Source organism: Pelodiscus sinensis, chromosome 4 (assembly GCF_052426305.1).
Source record: "Pelodiscus sinensis isolate ZL-2025 chromosome 4, ASM5242630v1, whole genome shotgun sequence".
NCBI lineage: Eukaryota > Metazoa > Chordata > Testudines > Trionychidae > Pelodiscus > Pelodiscus sinensis.
This window is the reverse complement of record NC_143055.1, coordinates 128,030,958-128,057,800: the sequence shown is the minus strand read 5'-3', so window position 1 is coordinate 128,057,800 and position 26,843 is coordinate 128,030,958. Positions and strand designations below refer to the sequence as shown.

The 26,843-nt window shown below is 47.4% G+C and overlaps 2 protein-coding genes across 5 annotated transcripts in view; one reads left to right on the top strand and one right to left on the bottom strand.

Moving 5' to 3' along the window:
* The window catches only part of SEPTIN11 (septin 11), a 119,888-nt gene extending 95,166 nt beyond the window's left edge, over nucleotides 1–24,722 (top strand). For 2 of the 4 annotated variants that reach the window (XM_075929448.2, XM_075929446.2), the window contains exons 8-10: nucleotides 93–225; nucleotides 2,227–2,414; nucleotides 7,667–11,419. In XM_075929448.2, the coding sequence (XP_075785563.1) occupies nucleotides 93–225; nucleotides 2,227–2,414; nucleotides 7,667–7,682 (337 nt within the window). In that variant the 3' untranslated portion in view covers nucleotides 7,683–11,419. Of the gene's footprint in view, nucleotides 1–92; nucleotides 226–2,226; nucleotides 3,895–7,666; nucleotides 11,420–11,811 lie in introns of those variants that run through there. The other 2 variants (XM_075929447.2, XM_089778126.1) reach the window with 2 other exon arrangements.
* Nucleotides 24,289–26,843, bottom strand: part of CCNI (cyclin I) — a 56,116-nt gene continuing 53,561 nt past the window's right edge. The window contains exon 7 of the mRNA XM_075929449.2: nucleotides 24,289–25,996. Coding sequence (XP_075785564.2) covers nucleotides 25,538–25,996 — 459 coding nt within the window. The 3' untranslated portion in view covers nucleotides 24,289–25,537. The remainder of the gene's footprint in view (nucleotides 25,997–26,843) is intronic.

The following is a 26,843-nucleotide window of genomic DNA, read 5'->3' as shown; positions in this document are numbered from 1 at the left end:
GATGTGCCAAGAACCTAAAGCCCAGGACCGATATCTCCGGTCCTTGCCCTAGGTGTAGTTCTGACTCTTTTTCCTTTGTGTATTTGTAACAGTCTCCAAGAGACCTACGAAGCAAAGAGGAATGAATTCCTGGGTGAACTGCAGAAGAAGGAGGAAGAAATGAGACAGATGTTCGTCATGAGGGTGAAGGAGAAAGAAGCAGAATTGAAAGAAGCAGAGAAAGACGTGAGCGTTTTCTAACCAAAAGGATTATGCATGAGGGTTTAGCCTAGGGGACTTCAAAGGGGCCTAAAGGACTTAAGCATTCCGATCCCATTGCTATCCTGAGAGGAAGGATGGTCCAATGGTTAGGGCACGTTTGTAGGTGTTGGGAGATCCAGGCTCAAGTCCTGCTCTGACATAGACTTTTCTGTGGGACCTAAGACAAGTTATTTTGGGTCAGATTTATAGGTGCGTCCAGGCACCTACGTTGATTTTCAGTGGGAGTTAGACACTTAAACACTGGGCCCTTAGTTTCTGTGCCTCAGTTCCCCCATCTGGGGGGTGGAGACAATAGCAATTCCCTGCTTCACTAGGGTGCTGTGAGGATATAGGCATTAAAGACTCTGAGGGGTTCGGATACAGCGGTAGTGGGGGGCAGATAAGTGCAATAGGCACAGAGAACTCCTGTTGCGCTGGCTCTGCAGATGGGAATCCTGCCTGCCCCGCGGTCCGTCGTCCTCCCCCCCCCAGAAGGGGGCACACTTGCTGGGTCATATAGCTCAGCTTTGCCTGGAGTGCAGCCTGCAAGCTGATGGCTTTATTGCAGGGGTGGGGGCCGCTGACCCACAGAAAAATAGTTCTCTCACAAGTGAGAAGATATAACCCCCCCGCCCCCCAGCCCTCACTGTGACCCCTGACTGAGAAGGAGAAAGACCCCCCCCCCTTTCTGGCATATCAGAGCCCGTGGGGCCCAGGGTAGTAGATTTTGTGTACCCCAGCCTCACGACAAGAGGATGTGGGTGCTAGAGGGCCAGTGCAGGCTCCCCAGTGCTGGGCGGGGAGGGCCAGATCCAGGCAAGCCAGGGGCCGGACCTTCAGTTCCCCACCCCTGCTTTACTGGGTGGTGCACAACGCTGCAGACTGGCTTGAAGGGGCCACTGCTTAACCATGACAGTCCTTTCAAAGCTGGCGGCTCCACAGAGAACCTTCCACTGCTCTCTGCAGTCCCGCTGCAGCGGTGGGGTTTCTCCCCGTGGCGTTATCCGGGAGAGCCGCTCCAACAGGGGCTGCTCTGTGTGTGCTCCAGGGAGCTTTAAGACTGGGGATCCGATTCCCTGTGTGTCGGTGCAAGGGGGTGCGCTGTGCAAGTGTAGCCGTCTCCGCCAGGGGCAGGGCGGAGGAGACTTGAGCCCGGCATGTGTAAGTGCGCAATGGTTCTGGAAGCAACCTGAACGCTTGACACCTGCCTGGCGTGAGTTTCTGGGGGGCTCTTCATCGCGGGCGTTTTGCTGCTCGCTGTTGTACAACTGTTTTGTCACTACTGCACCTATGAAAACTCCAACTGTAGGAGTCCGTGGGCTCCGATGAGAGAGAGAGAGAGAGAGAGAGAGAGAGACATCGCTGTGACCTTCCTGGTGCTCTGGGTGGGGCATGAGTTCTCTATCAGTCCCCAGAAAGCCAGGCCAGCTGCTGGGGGAGAAATGCGGGTTGGCTTGGGTCTTTCATGGAGTCCTCACTCTACTTCAGTGAAATAGCTGTGCAAGGCATTTCTCGCGCATTTCACTTCCCCTGAAGCCCTTTGGCAGAGTAACTAGCATAGAAGCAGCTGGCAATACCTCTCCAAACTTTGCTCCTCCTCGTAGAGTAATAGGCATGTTTCCCATCCCTGGGTCTGTGGTGAAGGTGTTGGGGAGGCAGGATCTGGCCTCACTTCCCGGCTCTACTACAGCCTGCCTGGGGTAACGTTTTCAAAAGAGCCACAGTGACTTAGGCTTCTACGTACGTAAGAAACTGTTGGAAATGGGAGTCCCGTTGACTTTCCCGTACTCGTTCTCTGCCTCAGTTCTTCCTTTGGCCACCATGGCTGTCCGTTAGCTCTCGGGGGCAGGTGCCACTGTTTGGCGGTGGTCCCGCTTTGTGTCTGTACAGAGCTCCTAGGCCAGTGGCACCCCTGTAGGAAGTGCTGGCATACACACAAATAACAACAAGCTCTGTTCTCCCCCCTCTCCTCCCTTTTCTGGGCAGCTCCATGAAAAGTTTGACCATCTCAAGCGGACGCACCAAGAAGAGAAGAAAAAAGTGGAAGACAAAAAGAAGGAGCTCGAGGAGGAGCTGAGCAACTTCCAGAAGAAGAAGGCAGCTGCTCAGCTACTACAGTCGCAGGCTCAACAGGCTGGTTCTCAACAAACCAAGAAAGACAAGGACAAGAAAAAGTAAGGGGCTGTTACACTACGACCATGTGGCCTTATTCCAGCCTGTGTTGTTTGTTGCATGTCTGTACTTGCTTTTTCCCATCATCAGACTGGAAACTGGGCTTTTTACCAGACTGATCCAATAAAACGCTATCTCCAGGGGGTGGGGCGGGGAGATGATTTTAATTTCCCATTAAAAGGGTACTTCAGAGTTGAATCGATCCCTCTGGATGGTTGGAGAGAGCCATCGAAATGTGGAGGTCTAGTCTGGGATTTCTCAAGCACATTCTGAACCAACTTTGGGACCCTCAGTTCAGACTTCTTACTCTCCTGAGCTGAATAAAAGGGTCCCTCGTTGTACTTCCCTTCCCCGTTTATACTTTAAAGCTAGTTCCTGAGCCTAACACTTTAAGGTTGTGGTTTTAGTTATAAATGCATTTAAAACCAGAAGCTTAACAGCCGTGTCATTTTGACATGGAACCGCCTAGTGCCAAAAAGTGAACGCTTGGAAGCTTTAACTTTTTTGTTTAAACTCTGGTACCAGGTTAATTTTGTTCACGTGGTAGTAATTCAATATAATAAGCTAGCAAAACGAATATATCTAGCAAACGATAATGCCTTGTATTTTCTACTATTGCATACTTACACTCGAAGGCATATTCAACTCTCAAATTCTTACGGGGCTTCCAGTAGGCCGAATGTATCCAAGGCCAGGCTTTGTCCTTTTATTGGCTTTTAAAACAGCTAGATCAGTTCATGAAGGAAAGCTCCATCAATAGCTGTTAGCCAGGATGGACACGGATGGTGTCCCTAGCCTGTTTGCCAAAACCTTGGCATGAGTGACAGGGGATGAGGATTCCCAGTTCTGTTCACTCCCTCTGGAGCACCTAGCACTGGCCGCTGTGGACAGACAGGACAGCCAGTCTGGCCGTTCCTATGTTCTTCCTGGGCCAACTTTGCTCCTGTTGAAACTGATGGCAAAATTCCAATTGACTTCAATGAGAGCGGAGTATGGCCATTTGAAAACCCATCCTTCGTAAAGCTCTGGACTCAAATAGCTTCCCCGCCTGACCAAGAAGCTGTTTCACTAAAGCAGATGTTGAGCTGTTTTCTAGATTCCTGCTCCTCCCTCTTACCCAATCACACTCCCCCCCCAACTTTAGGAGATTAATTTTTTTTAAGTTAATATTTCAATGTCATCTGCTTTTTGCTGCCTTTATTTGTGAGAGACTGGGTTTTTCCCCAGCAGGAACTGTGCCTATTAGCTCACGTTGTACTACATGGTCTGTGTTTTGTTACATGCACTGACTGCCCCATTCCACTTAAAAACAAACAAACCCCAGACCGACTCTGAATTGGAGATGTACAATGGCACCATACGAATTTGACTGAGCTGAAGCAGAATAATAATGGATGAAAAGCTTCAGAGGGGGAGCTGAGTTAGTCTGTAACAGGAAAAACTTAAAAAAAAACCCAGCAGATGTTCTAGTAGCACCTTGAAGACTAACAAAACATGTACCAGCTACGTGTTTTGTTAGTCTTTAAGGTGACACTAGACTATTTGGTTTTTTTTTTCTTTGTTTTAAGAATGGATTGTCTGCAGAGCAGAACAGGGCAAGCTATTATAACTAGGGATGTAAAATCCCATGTAATTGGTTAAAGGAAGATGGGCTGGGGAGGGTGGGGTATGCTCCAGCAGCTGCTCCCAGCTCCATGCGAGGGCTGCTGCCGCAGCTTTCAGCCTCTGTGGCTGCCCCTGCCAGCCTGTGTGGGCTGGTAGCAGTCAGCCCCATTATGGGGGCAGGAGCTATTTCTGGGTACTGGCATCACCTGTAAAGGATGATGTTCTCTGGGGAACCATTTAACCGTTTACCTGTTAACATCCTAACTGTGGCTGGTGTTAGGTAAAAAGTACCCATAGCTACTCACTGCCGTTCTCTTGTAGAACAGAAGTCCCCGTTGGATTGCTTCCTGAGAGATAAGCACACGTTTATTTCACTGAAATCATATGCCAATAAGGGGCTGATACTCAGTGAGTCTCTTGTAACACACTTCTTCTTCCACGCAAATAATTGTTGTCCCCAGACCTCGGCAAATGTTTGCTAGCCAATGCTCCAGCGAGCTCTTGCATTATACACACGGCATAGTGCTTTTCCTGGTATGCTGGGAAACACGGTCATAAATAATGAACACTAAAGCTGCCACCGCTGAGAGAAGAATGGATGAAGTGCAATTCATGATGTGGCTTTCGTTCTTCGGTTACGTAGGGCTTGTCTGCATAGAGGAGCGGCTGGTATGCTTTAAATCGGCCCACCCTCCCTTTTTAAAATCTGAACGAACTCTAAAATGTGGGTAAGACTTTAACTGAGCAAACTTCTACCTTCATAAGGGGACTTGTGCAAACTAGTGAGGTGCTGCTTTATTTTGTGTGCGCTCGTGTATTATTCCACACTGGTAAGTGGCTCTTTACTGGGTGTGATTTTTTCAGAGCACTTAATCCCACCGCAGAAACCAGAGAGATAGAGAGAGACTCCAGCTTCCATTGGTACAAGGATGTGAGCAAAGACTTTTTAAAACAACACAGGGCCGGTGCCTCTCAGATGTAAATCAGTGTAGCTCCTGTGGAGCCAAGCTAGCTTACATTAGCTGCGGATCTGGCCTTAAAAGCTTATGCAAAAACCAGCATAGAGAAAATACAGCATTTTCATGTGTACTGAAAACTCAAACAAAAAGAATCCAGAAAAGCAGATCAGTGCAGAACTAATACAGTAATTCCTCATTTAACACTATAGATATATTTCAGAAAACCATCCTGTTAAGTTAAAATCGTGTTATACAGGGTCAATTTTCCCATTGAAAATAATGGAAAAAGTGGGGGTTGCATTTCAAGCGGTGGTGTCTGTTGGGACTGGGATATAAGGTTGGGGGAGAAAGGGGACTGGGTTACAACAGGCAGGGGAGATGTTTGGCTCTGGGGAAGGGAAGGGGAGGAGAGGGGGATTGGGTTGGGAATATGTCCCTGTGACCTACTCCTGCTGGGACCCACACTGCGTCCGGTGGGGGGCGGGGGGTCGCCAGGAACGGCGCAACGAGTGGCGAACCCTCCACCGCTTTGCAGGGAGGCGGGGGAAGCCCCGTGCAGCCGCAGGCAACGGGCCAGCTGGGGAAATCGTGTTATTCCAGGGACGGTCGTGTAATTCAAAAAACGTTCCCTAAAAACAAAATCTTGCTGTCGCAAAAACGTGTTAAGCAGGCATGTGTTAAATGAGGAATTACTGTACCGTCTGGCAACAACCTTCCGAGATTGCTGAAATTTCTTCCTTGCATGTTTTCTGTAAATAAGAAACTGGAACAAAGGTCCTGCTGGGCATGGCTGTTCCTACATTGTGTTCCCCGAGTATTATGGCATTTTTTCTAAGTAACCTGGAACTTTTGATGACCTTTTCCTATTCAGAAATCTTTTAAATGGCGTTGCTAATCTAATATTTATATACACTCTGCATTTTTTTTTCATCTCTTATGTATCAGACTGTACCCAGTGGTTCGGTTTTGTAACTTTCAGTAGCAGATGTTAGCTGCTAGTTGTTCCTGTGAATTCTTCTGGCACATGCGTGAGATTGGTGTATTGTATACATAATGTTTCTAATTGCCATTACAAACCACATGGTTTCTGTTCTGCCATAGAAATCCAGTCATGAGGAATATGCACTTTGCTTTGTAAATGTGTTTAAAGAAGTATCTGCATTTACCATTCCACACCAGGTTCTCAAATTTGCTCAGACTCTGGAATGTGGCTGTGTCTGCATTGTAGCATATCTTAGATCCTAAAAGCTTTACATTTCCTCTTGCACACTAATGAAATGATAGAGTTCTAGTAGATAAAGGGTTTTTCGGTTCTTATCATTGAACAGCGGTGGACATGATTGTGATGTTTTATACAATTACCAGCGGAAGTCCGGCTAATCCCTGAAATGCTCTCAGCCGGATTTCCCTTATAGCCTCCCCAGAATATTGGACTGCTTCTTTTGAAATGTGGAATTACACATCTGTAAGTTGGACAGCAGAGTCCTTAGCAAAATTCTGCATAAGCCGGTATAATGAAAAAGGTCCAAATTTTCTGCTGGCCTAAGGCCGTTGGAAAGAATTTGATTCTACTGCACGAAAATAACCAGCTGTCCTTGTTACTTTTTTTCCCCTGATGAATTCGTAAGTGGAATTTGAGACCTACGGTTAATACACATTTTTCTAACATTTTTTGTGATGATGGCTCTGGTGAAGGAAAGGATTTTGAGAGGGAACAGCTCTTACATGAGCATAAGTCTCTTTGGCTATAGTGGTATATTATTACCAACTTTCACAGTACCGCAGCTCCTGTAAAGCAGGACTCCCCTGTGTTAGCACTGTTACAACTAATGTGCTCAAGTGCTTGCCTGGTTCCCTTCTTAATCCTATAATCTTAGTTGTGGCCTTGGCATTTCTTCATATTTAAAGGTTTTAGTGTTAGTTGCTGGCAAAGAGTGTGATCATGGCACAACCAGAGCGGATCCCTTTTAATAAGATCAGTGAAATGCATCTCGGCTCTTGAGGATCTTCAGCTGCATGCCTGGAGACGTGCTTTGTATTACCTGCAATTAATCAAACAGGCACAGGAGTTAGAACTCTTGTTTGGGCTGTTCCAATATAAAGTCACTTTGTAAAACAGTCCGAGACACTTCCCTTCCAACTTCCTTCTAACAAAAGGAAATTGTAAATGGATGCAAACAGACTCGGCCGTACTTGGGCCTGGCATAAAATCTTAAACCTACGCCCTGTAGCATGTGCAGCTGGGACCTGGACCAGACTGCATTGTCTACGTTTTCAAAAGTGAGGCGTGGCTTAAAGAGTGCCCCACTTGAGAGGTGTTCAAGGGACCTGGATTTCAGAAAATGCCAAGCACCTTCCCTTTGAAAATCAAATCCCTTTGAAGGTGTGGTAGGTTTGGCATGCAAAAACCACTAGCCACTTCTTCAAAATATCGGCCTCAGTCACTATCAAACAGTCACTAACTGTGTGGTTTTCCCCTCCCCACTCAGTTTTTCTTTGCTTTTGCTTGTCATAGAATAGAGCTGACTCCAATTTTAAGGTTTGTCTCACTCTTTTTTAATTTCATAATCCATTTGCATGGGCGTCCACTGAAGCAGAAGGCTGGTATCAGCTCTCCCATCTTCTCTTTTCTTTTGGCATTTTCATTATTTCTAATGGTTTTCGTTTTTGTGTTTTTTTTTAACTTGCAGTGCAAGCTTCACATAAAGCCTGGCCAGCCAAGGATGTTCCTGCATTCACCTGCTTTTGCAGTAATGTGTCTCTGCCATCTGCGTGGTTTTTGTTTTAAACACAAATAGCTATTAACTCATTTAATAATGGAGTGGGTGGGTGAGGCAGCCAGCACCTGGAAATTGAGTGGGGGAAGGGGGTGATTTTGTTTGAAAAGTCAATGCCATTTGTCTCTCTGGTGATAGCAGCAGCAGTCTATCATATCTGCAACTTGGTCTTGAATTGAGAGCACGGACGGTGTGTCATGGGTTTGATCCAAGGCCCCTTAATTAAAGACGCTGTAAGGGGTTCCGGATCAGGCCTTAAATGCTGCAGTTCTCTTTTGTGCACACTGCTCTCTGCAGACAGCAGGCATTCCCCTGACTTGCACTGAATAGCTTCTCACCCCACAACCAAGCCCGTGGATTTCTCTGGAAGTCCTCGTGGTGTGAGAAGCCATTCGATGCGAATTAGATCTCTGCAGACTTGGCCAAAGTCTCCCCAGTGTGTTTGCTAAACCCATACGTCCACTTAAATGAGTGTTTCTTTGATAGCTGATTTGTAAGACTGTAGCAATCCCATTGTTAGGGGTTTTTTGTGTGTATCTATCAAAAGACCAACTGATGTTGCATGTTTTACTCTTGCATGAGTTTGTTTGTTTGTTTGGTTTTTTTTACACTTTATGGATAATACGACTTTTGGCTTGGCTTTTTGTTATGCGCCCAACAGGTTAAATATCTCTGCAATAATCCTTTTATATTCAGTGTTGTGGCTAACCGTGCAGTGTGCATCAAAATGAACTGCAAATTCCCAAGACAGAAGGTTTTCCCCACTCAATTGCTTTGAAATCAAGTGTCCCCCATCAAACTAACCAGGTGACTGAAACCGAATCCAAAGCTTGAATACGCTGTCCCCAGATTGCCTGAGTACGATGATCATCCCACCATGCTCCATGGACTCCTCTAGGGCCCCATTCAGCAAACCCATGGTCATGCATTGACTTCAGGAAGAGTCCTTATAGGGGTAAATATTTGCACATGCTTAAGCGGTTGCAGGATCAGTCATTAAAGGACTTAATTAAAACACCATTAATGTCAGTTACTCTGGGTTCCTAAACACAGAATACAGGTGCTCATTCTCTATAGCTATCTTGCTCGACAGAGACATAATGAAGGTAACATCAATGCACGGCCGGCAAAGGCTTGGGATGCAAATAGAAAAACGGTGACTGAACATCTAGCATAAGCTAGGCCTGTTCTTAGGGCATACTTGGTGAGAAAACTGACCTAACTGTTTAATTTGTATTTTCTATGCCGTTCCTTTTTGGACAGAGTCTTTTCCTTTCTGATACGTTCCAAGAAGTGGCAACCCATGTTTACCCTATGACTTCTGGATCTTTCTCTACTGCTGATGTGCTGCCAGGTTTCCCTCTGCTCCTAGCTAGGTAGTCTCCTGTTTTCTTACTGTAAAGCACACTTGAAATTAACCCTCTTCACCTAATCCCACACATTCCCACTTTGTGAAAGTCTTAACCCAGTGCTTTGGGTAAAAACAAGCAACGTGGGAATGTGTAGGGGTTGCTTTGTTGGTTTTTTTCTCTCTCTCCCTCACTGAATAAACATGGCTCTTAGGGAGGGGAAAGGATCCCTGGACAAACTGCATGCATTGAAGCAAAGGAAAAAGCAGGGAAAAGCTATTTTGCAGTTCAAGCTAAGTTGTCCCGGGGCTATCACAATCACTGGATGGACCAACAGTGGCAGTCGCTTGAGCCTAACCTTGCTAATTCACGGGGTGTTGAACACATGAAGCCAGTTTCTAGCCAAGGGCTGCGTGTGATCATGTAATATGCTCAAGTCTGAAGCTTACATGTTTGCGTAGTGTATTTGCATCAGCTGTGTCTGTGCATGTCCGTTTTTTAATTAACATGGGGGGGGAACAGGTGAAGTGAGGGGGTTGTGCCAAGTAAAATAATTTAAATTTAACATTAGTTTCTTCTGCTTGGTTTCAAATCCCTTTCAGGGGAAGCTTGGCAGAGGAAAAGTAGCTGGCTATTTTCATTTTGGACATGAAGCTGCTGCCATATGTATTAAATGCTGCTGGGAGGGGCTAGTTGGGTCCCCCGCTCCAAAGCAGTTTTGGAAAGGCTGGGCATGAATTGCAAACTTGCAAAAGTGTTTGGGGTTGTGTTTTTTGCCAAATAGCACACTAACTTTAACAATCCCTGGGCCATGTTTAGCTTGTTACTGCTGCACTTCTCTTTCCTTTCTGTATCTATGCCTTTTTTCACAGTAGTCCCTGGCTCTGCACGGAATAAATGACCCCCTCAAAGCTAGTTGGATGTGCTTTTCACCTTTGCATGTAAGTACAGCAGCAAAAGACCGCTCTGCCCGCTTTTGAAATGAATGAAAGTTGACTTTTTTCAACCAGTGGCAATGAGAGTTTCTAAAATTTTAAGTAAACCACCAGCTGCAGCTGGGATTTTCAAAGGAGCTAAAGGGAGTTAGGCACCTGATTAGCGACGGTAACTCATTTGAAAATTCCAAATTAAGGTGGCACTAGCCTCCACAGCAAGTGTGAGGGTTACAGCCATGACTGGTCACACACCAGTGCCTCTGGCAAAGGCGTTGGTCAGTCAATTCTTAGGATGTTATAAATGAGCAGGAATAACCAATGGAGGGCTCATTTCTGGGAATCCAAGTACTCCCTGGATGTGGAGGACACACTGGCCACTTGGGCTAGTTGATGATGGTTCTGAAATGCACTGCTGGAGCCACCTTATTCCCACTGACTTTACAGCTAAGTTTAAAAAATGGAAAATACGGTGGGCGGGAGGGGGTCATGGTTCAAGAGTGTTCCTTTTGCACTCCATGGCAAAACTCCCCTTGGCCTAACTCTGTTCCTAGAAATGTCAACACTTTTGTGGCTGAGGAGCAGTGGGTTAGCGGTGGGAAACAGAAAGTTACTCAGTGGGACAGGGAGACTTAAACTACTAAGGAAGTGCAGAAAGTACCCTTTCAGCTGCCAGGCCAAGTGGTGTGCCCCTGAACCCTGGAAGCTTTCTTAAAGCAGTAAACCGATAAGCAAGTAAAAATAAACAAAATAAGGGTTTTAAAAAATGAAATACATGAGTCTTCTTGACAAAGTGATCTTGTATTTAACAATTCCATTTTTTCCAAGTCATTCTCATTCTATTTTTAAATGGTTGTGATGGAAAAAACAGCAATGTCTGATGTTGGTGTGCAATCATATCAAATCTGTCCATTTGAATCGTGGTGTGATTTGTCGTTCTCACAGTGTTAGCAATATCGGTTTCCTCCAAGGAGTCATGTGCATTTACAGTATATATGTGTGAGGCCCTAGCCAGCGTGTAACAGCAGGGGAATATGCAAATATGAAGGATGTTTTTAAACTAACTGAAAATAAAGCTGTGAACAGCAGTAGGAATATTTTGTGTACTTTTTAAAAAAAAAATGCTCATAGCCTTAAATGATGGGTTATTTTCAAAGAGCAAGGTAATGTTCTACACCTGTTTTTGTCAAGATGACTGTGTCCCTACAGCCAGTGTTAATGAAGAATTATACATGTATGTATCTTAAATGTCACTTTTTGATGTCAGAATATTTCATTTTTTTGTAGTCCAAAATGAATCCTTATCTTCCAGCATTGCTCCGTTCCTTTTTATGTGAATACTGCCAACACACAACGTGGGAAAGGGAAATATATTTTTACCCAAACATTGTGTGGCCTTTGTAACTTTCTTTTCTTGTGGTTACTTGGTGCCAAAAGGAAGCGGATGTATGCATGAGCTCTAAGCATGACACTTTCATGCTTGATGTTAACGTAGACGTGTGTTTTAATTGCTTTCTGGAAGCACCAAAGCAGTTCACCAGTGGCAGAATTCATTACCTTTAAAAAAAAAAATTCCCATTCCTTGCTCCTCTTCTCCAGTTCACTAAACAGGTGCTTATTGGGCTGACCACTTCACACGAATCCTGCTCGTGTCCTGCTGCACTAAAACCTGCCTCGGGCTGCTTTCTCCTTCACAGCTTACCTCCTTTAAAATGTTGAATTTTCTCTGTCTCTTTCATTTGATTCTGATCCTTTTTTTTTCTTCTCTCTTCTGTAGCTTCTTCTTTATGTAACCACCATCTTGCCAAGCCCCCCCTTTCCTTTCTCCTAATGGACAGTAGCGCATTAGAAGAGCCAGCGGGAGGTGTACACACCCCTTGGGAGAAGATTTACCTCATTTTTTCCATCATCTCCATCTTGCTCTCTAAACTGTGGGTCAGGGGTGGGTGGAAAGATCTGTGTGCTCCCTACCAGTGCCCACTTGGTCTTCTACAAGATTTTCATTATTGCAGAGAGAGAAAGCGGACAGTAAAACACAGCAGCACACAGCTATTTCATGGGAAACTTTTTTTGTGGGCCACAACCGATACACTGCTATCACTAAGAAGCTTATGGACCCCTGACTGAGCGTGCACTAGCACAGTACTTTTTTTTTTTCCTGTGCCGTTTAAAAACCTTTTCAAGGGAAGCATGGCAGATTCGGAGCCTCTCAGCCAAACAGCCTGAGCTGATGGTTTTGAAAGCAGTGCGTTCATGCTGTGGCTGCTCTGGCACATATTAAGCCAATTATTAAAACAGTTCCTTGGACAGGAATTACTATTTTTAATACAAGGTTGCATGAGCAGAAGAGCTGCTAGTTGATAGTGTCCCATTGATGGAATATGTTCACATTGTCAGCTGGTCTTCTGCCTAATGGTGTGGAAAAATGGGATCTTTTCCTAGGAAGTCCAGCCATGCAGATTGCTGGTTGAGCAGAAGACTATTTTTAAATATATGGAAACCACCCACTAATCATTTATTGCTTTATGCAGTCTTGCTGTGGGATTGGGGCAGAACTTTTTCACTTCAGAAGCAGATTCTGTAGAAGAGCTTGAAAAGTGCCAAACTTTTGCTAAAAACAAGTAAGCTTGTAACTTAATTTACATGTGTAAGTCAAGTGCCCTCTAGTGGCAGTGGGTGCTGTTCATTTGAGTAGTTTTGGGAGGGGGAGAGATTTAATCCATTGCTGCCATATAGTAGAAGTTCATGGCTGCAGAGCACAAACCACTGCCACAGGGTGCACTGTGGCGTTACAAAGGGACTGCAGTCTATTTTAATTAAACACCCTCAGTTACGCCAAACTTGCATAGATGCTTTAATAGTGCCAAAAATGCTCCTGAAAGAAGATTTGGATGCCCTATGCTGGAAAGAGGACTGGGGCCGGAACAGCACAACCACCATTTTTTTTTCTTCTCGTGTAAGGCTACTCTGATGTATTTCTGTTCTACAGTTTAGTTCATTAGCTTGAGAATTGACACTTGTTCTAGTTAAAAGAAAAAAGCTCAAAAGGTTGAAGTTCCCTAGTCTGGCACACTTGGGGCCTGAGCAGTTCTAAACCAGAGACTTTTCCAGACCACAAGAGGTCAATATGATCTAACAGCATTACCAGCACTTTGTCTACACTGGTGTGATCTTGCGCAAAAACTCTTTCCTGGAAGAACTTTGGAAGAGCTTTTGCAGAACTACTCTTGTGCTACAGTGCCTCTACACTGGCATATGCTTTTGTGCAAGAGCATCCTTGCCAGTGTAAATGCTCTCTTGTGCAAGACAGTTCTGATGACCATTTTAACCATAGGGCTTTCTTGTGCAAGAAATTTGTGTTGCCTGTGTACACTGCCCTCTTGTGCAAGAACAGTTGCACAAAAGGGCTTATTCCTGAGTGGGAGTGTCAGTTCTGGCACAAGAAGCCCTGATTTCATACATTAGAACATCAGTTTACTAATAAAAACACACAGCCAGAGCTAAATAACAGCACAGACCCAGGACTGGGGAAAAGTTGACCACATGCATGAAGTGTGAACAGCCAGTCCCTCTCATCCACAACATACTGCTCTGAAAGGAGAAGAATTTTACACTAGAAAATGGTGTGCAGTTAGGACTCTATAGCTGAAGCAAAACAACACAGAACACCACAACACTTTTACAACGTATTAAGGTTAAAACACAAGGCTTTGAACCATTTCTAAACACAGGATGGTGAGTGTATCAGAATGAGGCTAGGCTATTAATATTTCATTTCTTCCACAAACTTTTGTTGTTTTAATAAGATGTGACCTTTCCATATTAGAGTTGAATTGTATCTTCTAGCACTGTGTAAGCAGCAGAGCAGAGGTGAAAAGTCCCAACCTGGACAGAGTCAGGCCTCACTTGACTCGTGCTGCAGCCTTGATTTGAGTGTACAGTCTTGCTCAGCAATGCATGTGTTAAAGGGGTTTTCAAAAGCACCCCAGTGAAATGGGTGCCGCTGTACCACCAGCGAGGGAGGATGGGTTTGGCAGTAGCCACCTCCCAAAAAGCCACAAATCATTTCCCCCTGCTCTTCTATTGTGAGAGCATGCAGAAGTGCAGGTAGGAGCAAGCACAGAGGTTAATCAGTCCGAGTATTTTCTGAATAAAAAGATAATTGTGTTAAAAACTGGAGACCAGATTTTGAAAATCTCTGCTCATCACATTTCCCCCTAGTCCTGACAGAAAACCAGCTGCTTACAGCATGGTCTTAAAAACCCGATCTTTCCATGTGCTATTAGGACCCCTTGCAGCTCATGCAGGAACTACTGGCCATTTCTCACCCCCTGCAGATGGGGCAATACTGGTGCAGCACAATTTTTTAAACCCCCCCCCCCCCCCCCAGCGTGGAGTAAGTTTCCCTGCTGGCCCGTGTAAAAGGAGTAGAGATCAGCTGAGGGGCAAGAGCTTAGGGGCCTAGCTGTACAGCCACTTGGATAGTCACCCCCTATTACATCCTCATGCAGAGCACCCCCTGAGGCTGCTTTCCAGGCAGCTGGAGGAGCCAGACCATTACAGGAGGGTGCTGTGAGAGACAGGTGAGCCACAGGATACTGGTTCTTTATGGGCAAGGCAAGGCTTGGATTCTCATACGAACTCTGATAACAAGTGACAATCCTGCCCCTAACGGTACAGCAGCTCCTCATTCTTCCTTATGGGTTTGTAACTAGTGGTGTGGGGCCTTTGGTGTGTGAGCTTGGAAGGCACTTGAGCTCAAATACCAGCATGCCTGGGAGATGGCAACCCATCTAATGTTCCAAGCTGGCACGTTTCTTACTATCCATGTTTAAAAAGTTTCCCACGCTGTTTTGACAAGGAATTTTGACAAAGGGTGGGAGTGACTCTCTCACTCCTCCCCTCCCCCATCACTGCAGCTGTTCAGACAAGGCACACATTACTGTTCTTAATAGGGGGCGAGACGACAGCTGCCCACACTGCTGTGGTCCGAGGGGCCTAGAGCCTGTACTGCACCAGGCAAGGAGCCCTTCCCCAGGGTTTTACAGCAGCTACTAGAAGCAGCGAGGCATTAAATGAATAGTGGTTCCCAGAAGCTGCTCTTTGGCTTATTTGCCCCTCCCTTCTGGAGATGAGCCTGTTGTGAGAAGACGCCATCTAACACCCCACTGACTTCAACAGACCCACACGGAGGTGCCCCCACACAATGAGTTCTCTGTACAAAGAGCTATAGAATGGTGCCTACCTGTATCCAGGCATGGCTTCCAGCTGGTGCAGGGTGCTAATGTTCCCTGTGGGCACAGTCATTGCAGCTGGCCTGACATTAATGCTGCATCACCTTCCTTCCCTGAACGTGGCCAAGAGCCTGCTTCCCTGGAACAAAATGAATCAGATTTGGTATCTCACCTACAACGGAGGTGACACTAGCTTTAACATGGGCTGTGTCATGGGTAACAGGCTTAGGGATAGCTGGCAGGGGCATGAAGTGACGTAGGGCCAGTAGCACCCATTGAGCTATGCAGATTTACACCAGCTGGGCTCTCCTGGGCTTTCTGCACAAGAACAGCTGTTCTTGCGCAGGCTTGCAGAGTGTCTACACTGCAGCTGCGTTCTTGCGCAAGTAAATTTACAGTAAAGCATCAGAAAACAGGGCTTCTTGCACAAGAGTTAGTCCTCTCCCCACTAGGAATAAGCCCTCTTGTGCAAGAGCTCTTCCACAAGAAGGTAGTGTGGACTGGCAACAGGGATTTCTTGTGCAAGAAAGCCTTATGGCTAAAATAGCCCTCAGAGCTTTCTTGCACAAGTGTCCACACTGCCGTGGACGCTCTTCCACAAAAGCACACGGCTGTGTGGACTACTCTTGTGGAAGACCTTTTGCACAAGAACGCTTGTGCAAAACAGTTCTTGCGCAAGAAGCCTACAGTGTAGACGTAGCCCTGGAGTATTGCGGTTAGAACCCCTGATCTATTTACAGTGCTTGAGCACCATTCGCCTGTAAGCCAGCAGTTCCTTGTACCTTGCACCACCCCCATTGATTGTTTCTTCTCCCTCCCCCCCCCCAGCACACACAAAGTCTGTGCCCCAAGGAGCTTACAGTTTCATTAGTGGAGTGGCTGGGCTGTTCGCACGGTGCCTAGCACAGCAGCAGGATCCCACTCTGGGGTGAGAGCTCCCAGGCATTACTGCAACCCAAAAACTGCAGCACTCTCGTATGGAGGCCTTAAATGCCAGGAAAACCCTGAGAGCAGAGAATCCAGCACTCACTACCGGTGATGGTGTAACTGCTAAGCCATAGCATTAGAAGGGAGATACGAAACAGACTCTTTGCAGTCAGCACTGCAGGTTCTGCACGCTTTAGGGGAAATCAGGCTCCTTCCAATGCATTTAAATGCTGAGCGTATCTGTGAGGTGGCCATGGCACAGGCACTCTGAGGCAATGTTTGTACAAATTTCCCATCCATGCATCTTACTTCTCTTTCCCACCCTTCACGTGGCCACCATCTCTACTGAGGCACCCTGGACAGGGTCAGAAAGAGTCGCCACTGACCTGTTCTCTCCCAGTAACTGTGGCTCGTACAGAGCGCATGCACTGCTGCGTTGGCATCCCACACAGCCCTACAAGGAAGAGATGGTGAGATGGTTAAAGCATGGGCCAGTATCAGTTGTGGTCACGATGCTGGTGCCAAAGGAACCACCATGGATGGAGCCTCCATGGGGGGTTAGATGCAACCAAGCATGGCAGGAGGTGACAAGGGGAACAGAACGTGGTGTCCTCGAGGGATCATGGTTGCAAGGGCACCAGCCTGCTGGGAAGTGATGGTTCGGGTGCTTCTATCGAGCGACTGGCGCACCCACAAACACCCGATCCACAACACACCCGCTGGGTGTGCAGGCTTCATGTTTTAACAACGCGGGCTTGGGTCTCGTGTGGTCTTTTCAATGCTCCCTTTCCCCTTGCACAGCCATCCCATGGGGGCAGGCCCCCAGGAGAACGCAAATGCTTGAAATTGGGCCTCTGTCACGGAGCAGGGGGAGTCACCAGGCCCTGCGCCCCCACCCACTGCCAGTTGTGACACCCAGCCAGCAGGTAGAACAGAAGGTTTATTCATTGACAGGGACACAACGTAGCCCAGACTTGTTAACACAGGAACCAGAAGCAGCCAGTACAGTCCCTCGTGGGGAGAGGGAGGCCCAGAGCCAGCAGCACCCCCCCTCCCCGCATCCTCCACCAGCTGAGAGAATTCACCTTGCCTGAGAATCTAGACACAGGAGGGGGCAGGGCTGCCTCCAGGCTGGGGGGGACGAGTTACTGGGGGGGGTCTCACGCGGTTGCTCCCCCTACCCAGACTCAGCATGACAATAGCAGCTCAAACTGTCCTGTAACCTAAGATGGGGCAGCCTCCCCCTCTGAAAGCCACACCCTGTATTCCCATCCCCAGCTGGACAGGGAGGTAGTGCCCAGGGAAAGGGAGGCGCGCACACAGTTACAACAGAACAGCACAGGAGGGAAGGAATCACCCACCAAAGAGAACAGAGCGGAGACAATCCCCGCTACGTCACAGCCTGATATGCGAGCAGCTCCTGTTTCTACACCCAGAGGGGAGGGAAGCAGGTCACAGGCCTGCCAAGGCTTCATTGCTCATGCACTGTGGGGATGGCGCTGGAGGAAACGGAACCAGAAACATGCGACACCACGGCCTATTAGACCTGAAGAATTTACTACTGTTTTTGGAGCCACTTGCGTGGTGGAGGGAAGGGAGACATTTGGAACACTCCCGGGCCTGTCAGTGAGACAAACATCAGCTTGGATTTGGCCAGTATCTAGGGCAGAGGGTGGGGAACCTTAGGGCCAGCGCCTGGTGCTCTAACCGCCCCCGCCATGGGGCTGTAGCACACAAAATCTACTAGCCAGGCCCCCCTAGATTCTGGTGTGCAAGGGGGATGTGGGAAGTGCCCTTTCCTCTCTGTTGGGGGCCATAAGCGTGAGGGCGGATAGTTGTGTTTTTTTGCTTCTCACTTGTGTCCCCTCCCTCCCACCCAAAAAAAGGTTCCCCACCCCAGTCTAGATCATAACTTCAGCATTCACAATTCAATACAGAGCACACTGAACCCACGGGCCAGACTCCCATTGACTGCAATTGATTTCAAGTCCCACCGAGATGAGACTTGAAGTTTTCCCCTCTCCCCCCGAAACACACAAATTGCCACAGGAAAAGCCAAAGGAACTCTGGCCCCAGCCAGCAGGACTCTGGGCTGACTTGCCTGTCGAGGAAGGGGATGGTTAACCATTCACTAAGCAACCCTCCTCAATGTGACATCTTGGGTGTGATCACCTCACACATAGCACAGCATTGTGGTTCGAAGAACTTCATGAAGGGAAAAAGAGTTTAATATTGTAAAAACAATTTCTTTATTTAAAAACTAAAGAACAGGCCAGACTCCACGCAGGGAGAAGCAGAGAATTCCCCTAAAGACCTTGGCAAAGTACTAGACTACAACGGCTTTCCCCCTAGTTTCGGCCTGTTCTACAAAATTGAAGACCTGGGGTGTGCCGAGAGACATGGGGAATGACTGGTTTTGACACCTGAGGTGACTATGTACAGGGGAAATGGGAAACACCAAGAGTGAATTTAAAACAGGATGCACGTCGCCTGAAGGCAGAGCCTGCTTTGTGTGCCAGTTCACCAACGCCATGCACCCTGTGTGGCCGTCTACACCCGCACAAAGCGTGTATGGATCAGAAGGGACGGGCCGATTCCTCACCACCTACATATTCAGCTGCAGACTCATCCCAAAGAGCCCTCTTGCAGGGCTGATGAGGGCCACATTTTGAGACCCACTGTTCTTTTCATCCCTGAGAGCACTCCCAGGAACTGAAACCTTTGCAAAGCCCAATGTCTCAGGCTGCAAACTACAGGGCAGCCGTTTAATTATGGTGAAAGAGGTACCACACCATCTTCCCCTCGGGGTAACAACAAGCATTCAAGCCAAGGCAAAATCCTCAGGGGCTTCCATCCCTATTCTGAATTATTTTAGGGTATGTAAAAGACTAGTCGATTATCTGATAAGCATAACGTTTTGCTATTGGATAGCTGACTAATCGCTTCTCCCCTCCCCACCCTTGTTGCCTCTAATAGGAGGAGGAGGAGCAGGAGTCCATGCTGGGGGGGAGGGAGGGTGCAGCTTAAAAGCTGGTTTGCCCCAGCACTGTCTCCGCAGGGGGCAGGGAAGTAGTGGGGACCAGGCGTGAGCTGGGAATCAGCTGATTCCCAGCTTGCGACCAGTCCCAGATGTGTGTCTAGCCTTTCAAATGTATTAAGAGCCTGCTGGTTCTTAATACATCTCAAAAGCAGAGCGCAGCGAGGGGAAAACCAGCGTGAGCCTGGACTACTGAATTCTGGCTCATGCAGCCCTCCCCCCACACTGCACACCAGCCTTTTAAATGTATTAAGAGCCAATAGGCAGAGCTGCAGCAGGGTGAGCTCCCATCCATCGACTAGTGATTACATTTAACATCCCTAATTCAGAACAGAGTGCAACCGCATCTTCAGCCACAGGAGGGAGACAGATACTGCAAGAGACACTGTGAGACTCACTTAACCAGGATCTGAGATGTCATTCCAGAGTCGGGAAGCACGTAACCTAACCAGGGTGTGGCGCTGCAGCAACAAAGATGCAGTGGGGTGGGCTGCACAAACACCCAGCTCCTGGGACGTTAGCCCATCCCTCTCCACAAGCTCGCATAGATCTGACTCTCCCAGTAGAACCACTGCTCTGAGTGCCCAGGAGACATGGCCCTGTCCTGTGCGGCCACACACGGCTGGCCAGGGAGGAGGTGAGGCGTGGCACGACCACAAGGCCTCCAGCAGTGGGCTTCAGGGCCTGGTTCACCCGTCACACAGCCCTGGGTGTATTTGCAGACTTACCAAATCTTCTCTCGAGAGATTAAACAAGCCGACTTCTTTAGTCTTCCATCAGAGGTCTGGTTTGCCAAACCGTTTCTCCACGTGGCACTTCAGAAGGACGACGCCAGGAAACAGGCTCAACGCTGAAGGCGTGTGTAGCAAGGGCACGTTAATACTTCACTCTCAGCGAGGCTTAGCTGCTGGGCGGGCGCCCCAGCTCTTCCATGCTTCCCATCACGGCACAGAAATAACGGAGCCAGGGTGCACTTCTGATCTATGGGGAGTCAGCTGCTTCTAGGCCTACAGCAGGGCCTCTGGCTCCCAGGAGGGGCTTGGGTGGCCGAGGCTGTGGAATGGAAACAGCCGAGGGGAAGGAATACCACTGAGGGGCCGGATTAGCTTTGCTGTTGAGTGATCTCTGCACTGGGGAATTGGAGGGACAGGGGCATCGGCTCATTACAGCCAGCTTGGCAGGGCGCTAATTGGAAAACCTGCAGAGGAGTCTGAGCAGACACAGGGGCCCCGGGCCTCCACGGAGCTGGTCCTACCTGCTGAGCTCAGCAGTGTCCGTGGCCAGAGTCCGGAGAGCACAGGAACCTTGTGGAGCTTCCCGGCCCTCTGCAGGGCCACAGTCCAACCCTAAGACACATTGACCGCTTGGCCGTAGTTCTCTGTTCACACCTCACTAACACACTGCAGCGTGCGCTTCACTTGCGGCAAGTGCAAGGCCCAGGGAAGTCTGGAGGAGGCAGGGGGGTATTCAGCCACAGATGGGCTTCTCCTTCGCACACCCCAGTCACTTTTCAAGTCACAGACCAGGGGCTTCACTGAATCAGGGCCGTTTAAGTCCTGAATTAAACTCTTGGTGCCAAAGAACAGGGATCTGAGCTCAGGCCTAGAAAGCCCAGCTGTTTACCGCTAACACAGCCCGCTGCACAGTCCCTGGAGACTCGCTAGTTCTGCATTTCCCTTTTGTTGGGTCACACAAACAAAGGTCTTTAAAGTGAGAGAGATGCAGCCCTGTGAGTCTGGTCTAGCTGAAACAAAACACAGGACTATGCAGCACTTTAAAGACTGACAAGATGGTTTATTAGGTGATGCGATTTCGTGGGCCAGACCCACTTCCTCAGCTCACGAAAGCACATCACCTAATCAACCCTCTTGTTAGTCTTTACAGAATATTTCTGAAACAAAAGACAGGACTATGCAGCACTTTAAAGACCTCTCACCATTCAAACTAGCTGGTCTGTAACTGCCCTGCCCTGTGTAACCCAGAGAACTCTACTGCTGCACCTACGAATCACTAAGTTTAATTCTGCCTTCCAGACTGCTGACATTAACCTTTCTGGCTTGTGCATGCTTACTTTTACATCTTGAAAACTCTCGGGTGACAAGAGAACAGCAGAAATGACTGAGGTAAGATGCTTTTGTGGCGGGAGGAGAGAGAAATCAGTGAATTGTTTACTTAAATCATCGTTTTTAGAATTCGCTGGGTGTTGTCAATTTACCCAATCAGAGCACATGGCCCCAGCCTCCTAGCCAAACTAAGGGTGATCTTCATTTAAGGAGCTGATCAAACAATGACTAAATATATAATTTCAACGCCCAACGTGTCACCTGCCAGCCCTCCCCCCCCCAAACGAAACTACACAGCCTCCAAAGGTAGTGCCAACAGGAACAAGCCAAGGGAGCTAGCCACGCTGATACATACTTGGGAGTCACCAAGTGTGTAGGGGACTAAGATACCCAGTTCCTAGTGACGTCCCCAATTCCCTCCGCTTCCTCTGAAAGTCCTGGCCATTGTCACCAAAATGGAGGAGCTGGGTGCTCCGCAACCTCTGAAAACCAGGCCACTGAGTAGTAACTTCACTACTAATAAAACTTCGTTTCCCTAGAGCTGCTAATGAAAAATGTTCTAAATGAACCGAGGCACAGAGCAAGGGAGTGACTAGCCCAGGCACAGTTGGGAACAGAACCCCTCTCTCCAGAGGCCACACTAGTTTTTAATCACCCATTTTTGAAAATCTGTCCATAATTTTAGTGCCGAATGCAAAAAGCCTCCACCGTGCGGCTGCACGACAATGGGAATATTCACCCAGATTCAAACAAAGCAGCATTGCAGCTTATCTGGGTTCTGAACCATACACGGGTGAGCCCGGGAGTCAGAGCTGGGTGCAGAGGGGTGAGGAGAAGTCAGTGACGGTCTCTACTTACGGCAGCAACACCTAGAGGACATGCCCCGCCGTACGGGAAAAGAGCAGCGTAGAGAGTGAGGCGTGACTTAGGCAAGTAAAGGCTCACCAGAGCCAAGCAGCTCAAGCACGGCCTGCCACATCTACACTGCCATTTTACTTTTCACTGCAGCATGAAGCTACAAGCACTCAACACGGCGCTGCCAATGTAGACAAAAATCTATACCAAAGAATTCTCCATTGATACCGTAAATTAGCACATATAACCCGCACACGAGTATTACCTGCACCTGTGTATATCCCCCAGTTTTCCCTGATTGAGTAAAAAAAGTCTTGTATGCCCCGCGCATGTGTATAGTCCATGGGAGATGAACTACAGGTAATGTTAATGCAAAGCGCCTGTAATCAAGTGTTAATGAGCCACAGCTGGTAACACAGAGCACTAAGCAGGCTACAACCCTTATCACTGGTATATAACCCCTTTGAACCACACTGTTTTGAGGGAAATCAGGCTCCTTCCAATGCATTTAAATGCATCTTGGCACCCTAGGCGACCACTGACGGGCTGCAACTGGCTGAGGAGGATGCTGCTGGCGTGGATTCTAGAGATCAGAGTGAACGAGAATGTGAAGACGGGGTTTTTAATCGTTTTTATTCTTTTACTGGTTGCACAGTAAACTAATGATTTTAATAGAACTGCCTCTTATTAAATTAAAATATGCTGCTTTCTCAAGTAAAAGTCAGTCTTGTCTTCCTTTCAGTAAAAAAAAAAAAAAAACCTGTATTACATGCGGACGAGTATAGCCGGGGGTGGGTATGTAAAACTTTAGCAACTATAACCCGCGGGTTATGCAAAGTACGGTAACTTAATTTGTAACCTGTTAGTGCCTGGCTGGCTGTGAACAGCGTCTCCCCACAGGGCTCCACCACACCTAACCAAAGCAGCAATTCACATCCCCACCCCCTGTACTGCCCAGGGCCTCACACCCTCCCAGGGGGCTTTGTCTCACCTCTCTGCTTCTTTAGCTTGTCCGTTTGGTTTCGCTACCCATCTCACCTTGTCCAGGTTGCCAGGCATTCGCCAAATGTCCAGCAGCATCAAGAAACAGCCACATGCATTTTCCAGCCCCTTCACGTCCTCCATGGAAGCAGAGAGCTCTGTAAAACATTCTCCCCAGGGCCCACAAATTAGTCACAGGTCAGGAGAAGGGAACAAGACGGCTAAGAAATTGAGAGAAGGGAATAGCTAGAAAGGGTGTTCAAAGGCCTGATCCCCAATCTGCTCCCACTCAGCCTCTTGGGAACATGCAAGACACTTTTCACCTCATGTTTAAAGGACAAGGAGAGAGAGCCTGTTATGTCTCTCTAGCAACCTCCTTGGATGCTGTTCTCAAGACAGTTACATTCAGCCGTGTATGGGCTTACCTCAGAGCTGGCCAGCGTGGAACTCACCTACAGCAGCAGCTCCACCAACGCGACCAATGACTGGAGCATTCATGTAGCCTGGCCACCAGAGTTCTTACCTCTGTCCCAGCGAGGCCTGCCCAGAGAGGGTACCTGTCCAGAAGGAGGGCATGCGCTCTACAGGAGCTGGGAGCGTAGGGAGAGCAAGGACGGATTAGAGACCTTGAGATGTGGCCCAGGAGTAGGTTATTAGAAGCCTCATTTTCAATGGGGAGGAGGAAGGGAAATCATGACTACAGTGGCTGACTTTTCTCTGTATCTGCTCCAAACAGCTTGCTCAGTGTGTCTGGGGGGAAAGATGGCAGAGAGGCAGGCAGATGGGTTTGGGAGATGTATGGTTGATAATGGAAGGCACTTGTGTTTGGAAAGCAAGGAACCAGAGGGGGAAGGATAAGGAGAAACAAGGAGAGTCTCAGAAGTAAAGAGATGGAGAAGGAATGGATGAAATGAAATCCAGATGGCATGTGACTCACTTGGCATCCTGAATCTTAGCGGCTCTGGAAAAAAAAACAGAAGTCAGGATTACAGTGTATTAAAACCTACATTTCCTTTTCTCTGGATGCCATGCTTGGAACAACCCAGCAGGCTGTAGCTTAGCAGCATTCCTCTGGCTCTCATGTACTCACTTTAGCCCAGTGCAAAAAAAAAAAAAAAAATAAATAAAAAAATGAACACACAACACACCTCAGAAAATAAAGGACAACTTTTTTTATTGCTACCAGAAGGCTTTCATCAGTACAATGGCTCTGAACACCATACCTTCCTCAGAGCTGCGGAGAGAGCTAAAGATCCAGGGCAAATCATTCTGAGAAACAGAGGTATAACATTTAAAAAGACAAGCCTTTAAAGATTTTTTTTGTAAATTGTTGGTTAAACGTGACAAACACAAAACTTGGGGTATTTTGTGGCATATAATTACACAAGTTCCAAAATTCAGGATCACAGAACTGTCCCAGCCTCTAACTGAGCAGCACTGATCTTATGCTAAAGTTTACAAACATAGGAATCGTAATCAATTGCAAATTCACGGTTTGCATTTGATGCACACATAATTAAACCTTTGTGAGCATCTACAAGAGAGCCAATTGAGTGCAAAAATCCTGGTGTGGATGCAAAAAAAAATTAAATTAGCCTAATTAGTTGACTGATTTTTTTTTTCAAATTTTAAAATGAAAGTAAACACACACTTAGTTTCCAAAGATCACAATTACTAATTATTTGTGTAAGACACTAAATACAGGCTCCCTCTTACTACCTCACGCTTTTCTATAGCATGTTCACACTGCTTTGGATTTTTAAAGGTGGGGGGGTGGAGAGGAGAGAGAAAAGAGTTTGCAAACACATAGGATTTTTTTTTTCCAAATCTTTAAAGCCAGTTTGAAATATTCTCACATTAAAACACCGAAGTGACTAATGAGATAAAGAAAGATTTTTGGTTATAATGAAAAGTTATCTGCGGCAAAGGTCAGAGTACAGAAAGTCACACACAAGACTTGCAGAGTGTTAAAGGAAGAGCAAGCAGGAAGAGAGCAAGGAGGAAAAAGGAAAACTGAACAGACACAGCTGGAAAACCTGGCACAATTTTGTACAATCAATGTGAGCTCTTGGACATGGAAGACAGATTACATCACAGTAGCAGAAAAACAGTGGAACCAATGACACTAGAAAGAAACAAAATTGCTACTTTTTTTGTTTTTTGGGGTCTTTTATAGATTTTTTATACTTTTTGTGTTTTTAAGTACTTAAATAATAGTTGAACAATAATTAGCCACACTAGAAGGGCGAGTGGAAATAAAAAAAAAAAAGGGGGGTTTTCTTGGCTCTCTTCAGTTCAGCCTGATTAGATACAGCTTCTTTCCTCAGTCCCCTCCCAAACACATCACAGCCCGACTTGGCATGGTTTAAAAAGTAGCTTTCCGCTGACGGCTTGTGCAGGCGGTAGCTACACAACAGAGACCGGCTGCAAAGGTGGGCAAGGGGAACTGCTGCCCTCTTGCCTCGACGCATCAGCACCACAAACAGACCCCACATTTTCTAGCGCCACCGCTTCGGGGGCACTGTCTTCGTTGTAGAGCCGTTTGATTCCATCATAGAAGTCATCCACCTCCATCTCTTCCACTTTGCGCTTGGCAGAGGCTTGCTTGCACCCAGTGGGAACTGCCAGACGCTGGTAGAACACGGCTGTACCTTTGATTGGCACTGCTGGTCGGCTGTTGTCCTTGGAGAATTCTGGGCCTGGGACAGAGGAGGGGTTGAATTTGAACGCTCCTCTGTTACAGGTCACCAGGGTATGCTTGAGGGGACTGTAGACATATACAGAATTGGGCGGCAGAGCAGACTGCAGAGTGGAAAGATGACGGGCCACAAGCTCCCGACAGTGGATCAGCTGGGAGCTGTCCATCTAGACAGAAGGAAAAGACACAGGCATTGCAAAACCAAGATAAGACACTGGTAAGGAGCAAAAGGGCTAGGAAATCAGTGTCATTCTGGCTTGCTACACTTGGCCATTTTCCACATACCTAGTTGCATCTTGTTTGTGAGCTGAACGGGGGGCTGGGGTGAAAGTGATTTGGGGCAAAAATTTTTGACTTAAGACTAAGATGTTTCAAAGCTGCCCAAGAGATCTGGACAATTGGCTCTCGTTACAGTGCATGAGAATTGGGTGTCTGTAAACGTCATCCAAAATGATTTATCAATGGCCTGCATGTGACTGCCTCTTACATTAGGTCTGTACGCAACAGAAAAACCAAAATCCTTCCACAAAGCCTTTCTACTTACGACCCTGCACATATTTAAGTGTGCTACAACCACTTTCCTCGCCAGCATGTCAAGGGAGTATTGCATACCTTTCCTTGACACACCGGTGGGGGAAGGAAGGGTGGAAAGAATTCCAAAGCAGGAAGGACTGCATCCTTCTGGTTAGTTTAACCCCTTGTGGCCAGGCCAGTTGGGAGCTCTCAGCTGTACAGTTTTGGTTGGCACATTAGCACCTGCATTATGTTCCCTCCATCCAGGGGAGAGAGTATCAATTGCTGAACAATGCAGAGTAGTTGCAGAGATGTCTCAAAAGCTCGACCATTCAGGCTTTGCAAAGGATCGCCTTTGCAAAACACAGAAACAATTCTACCCTCCATTCCCACCCCCCACAACAGAACACAAAACATTCCCACACACAAAACCATGCATCCAAAGCGCAGAGGCTGGGATTCTGACAGCTTACCCACACCACAGAGAAAAAGGCCGTTTTC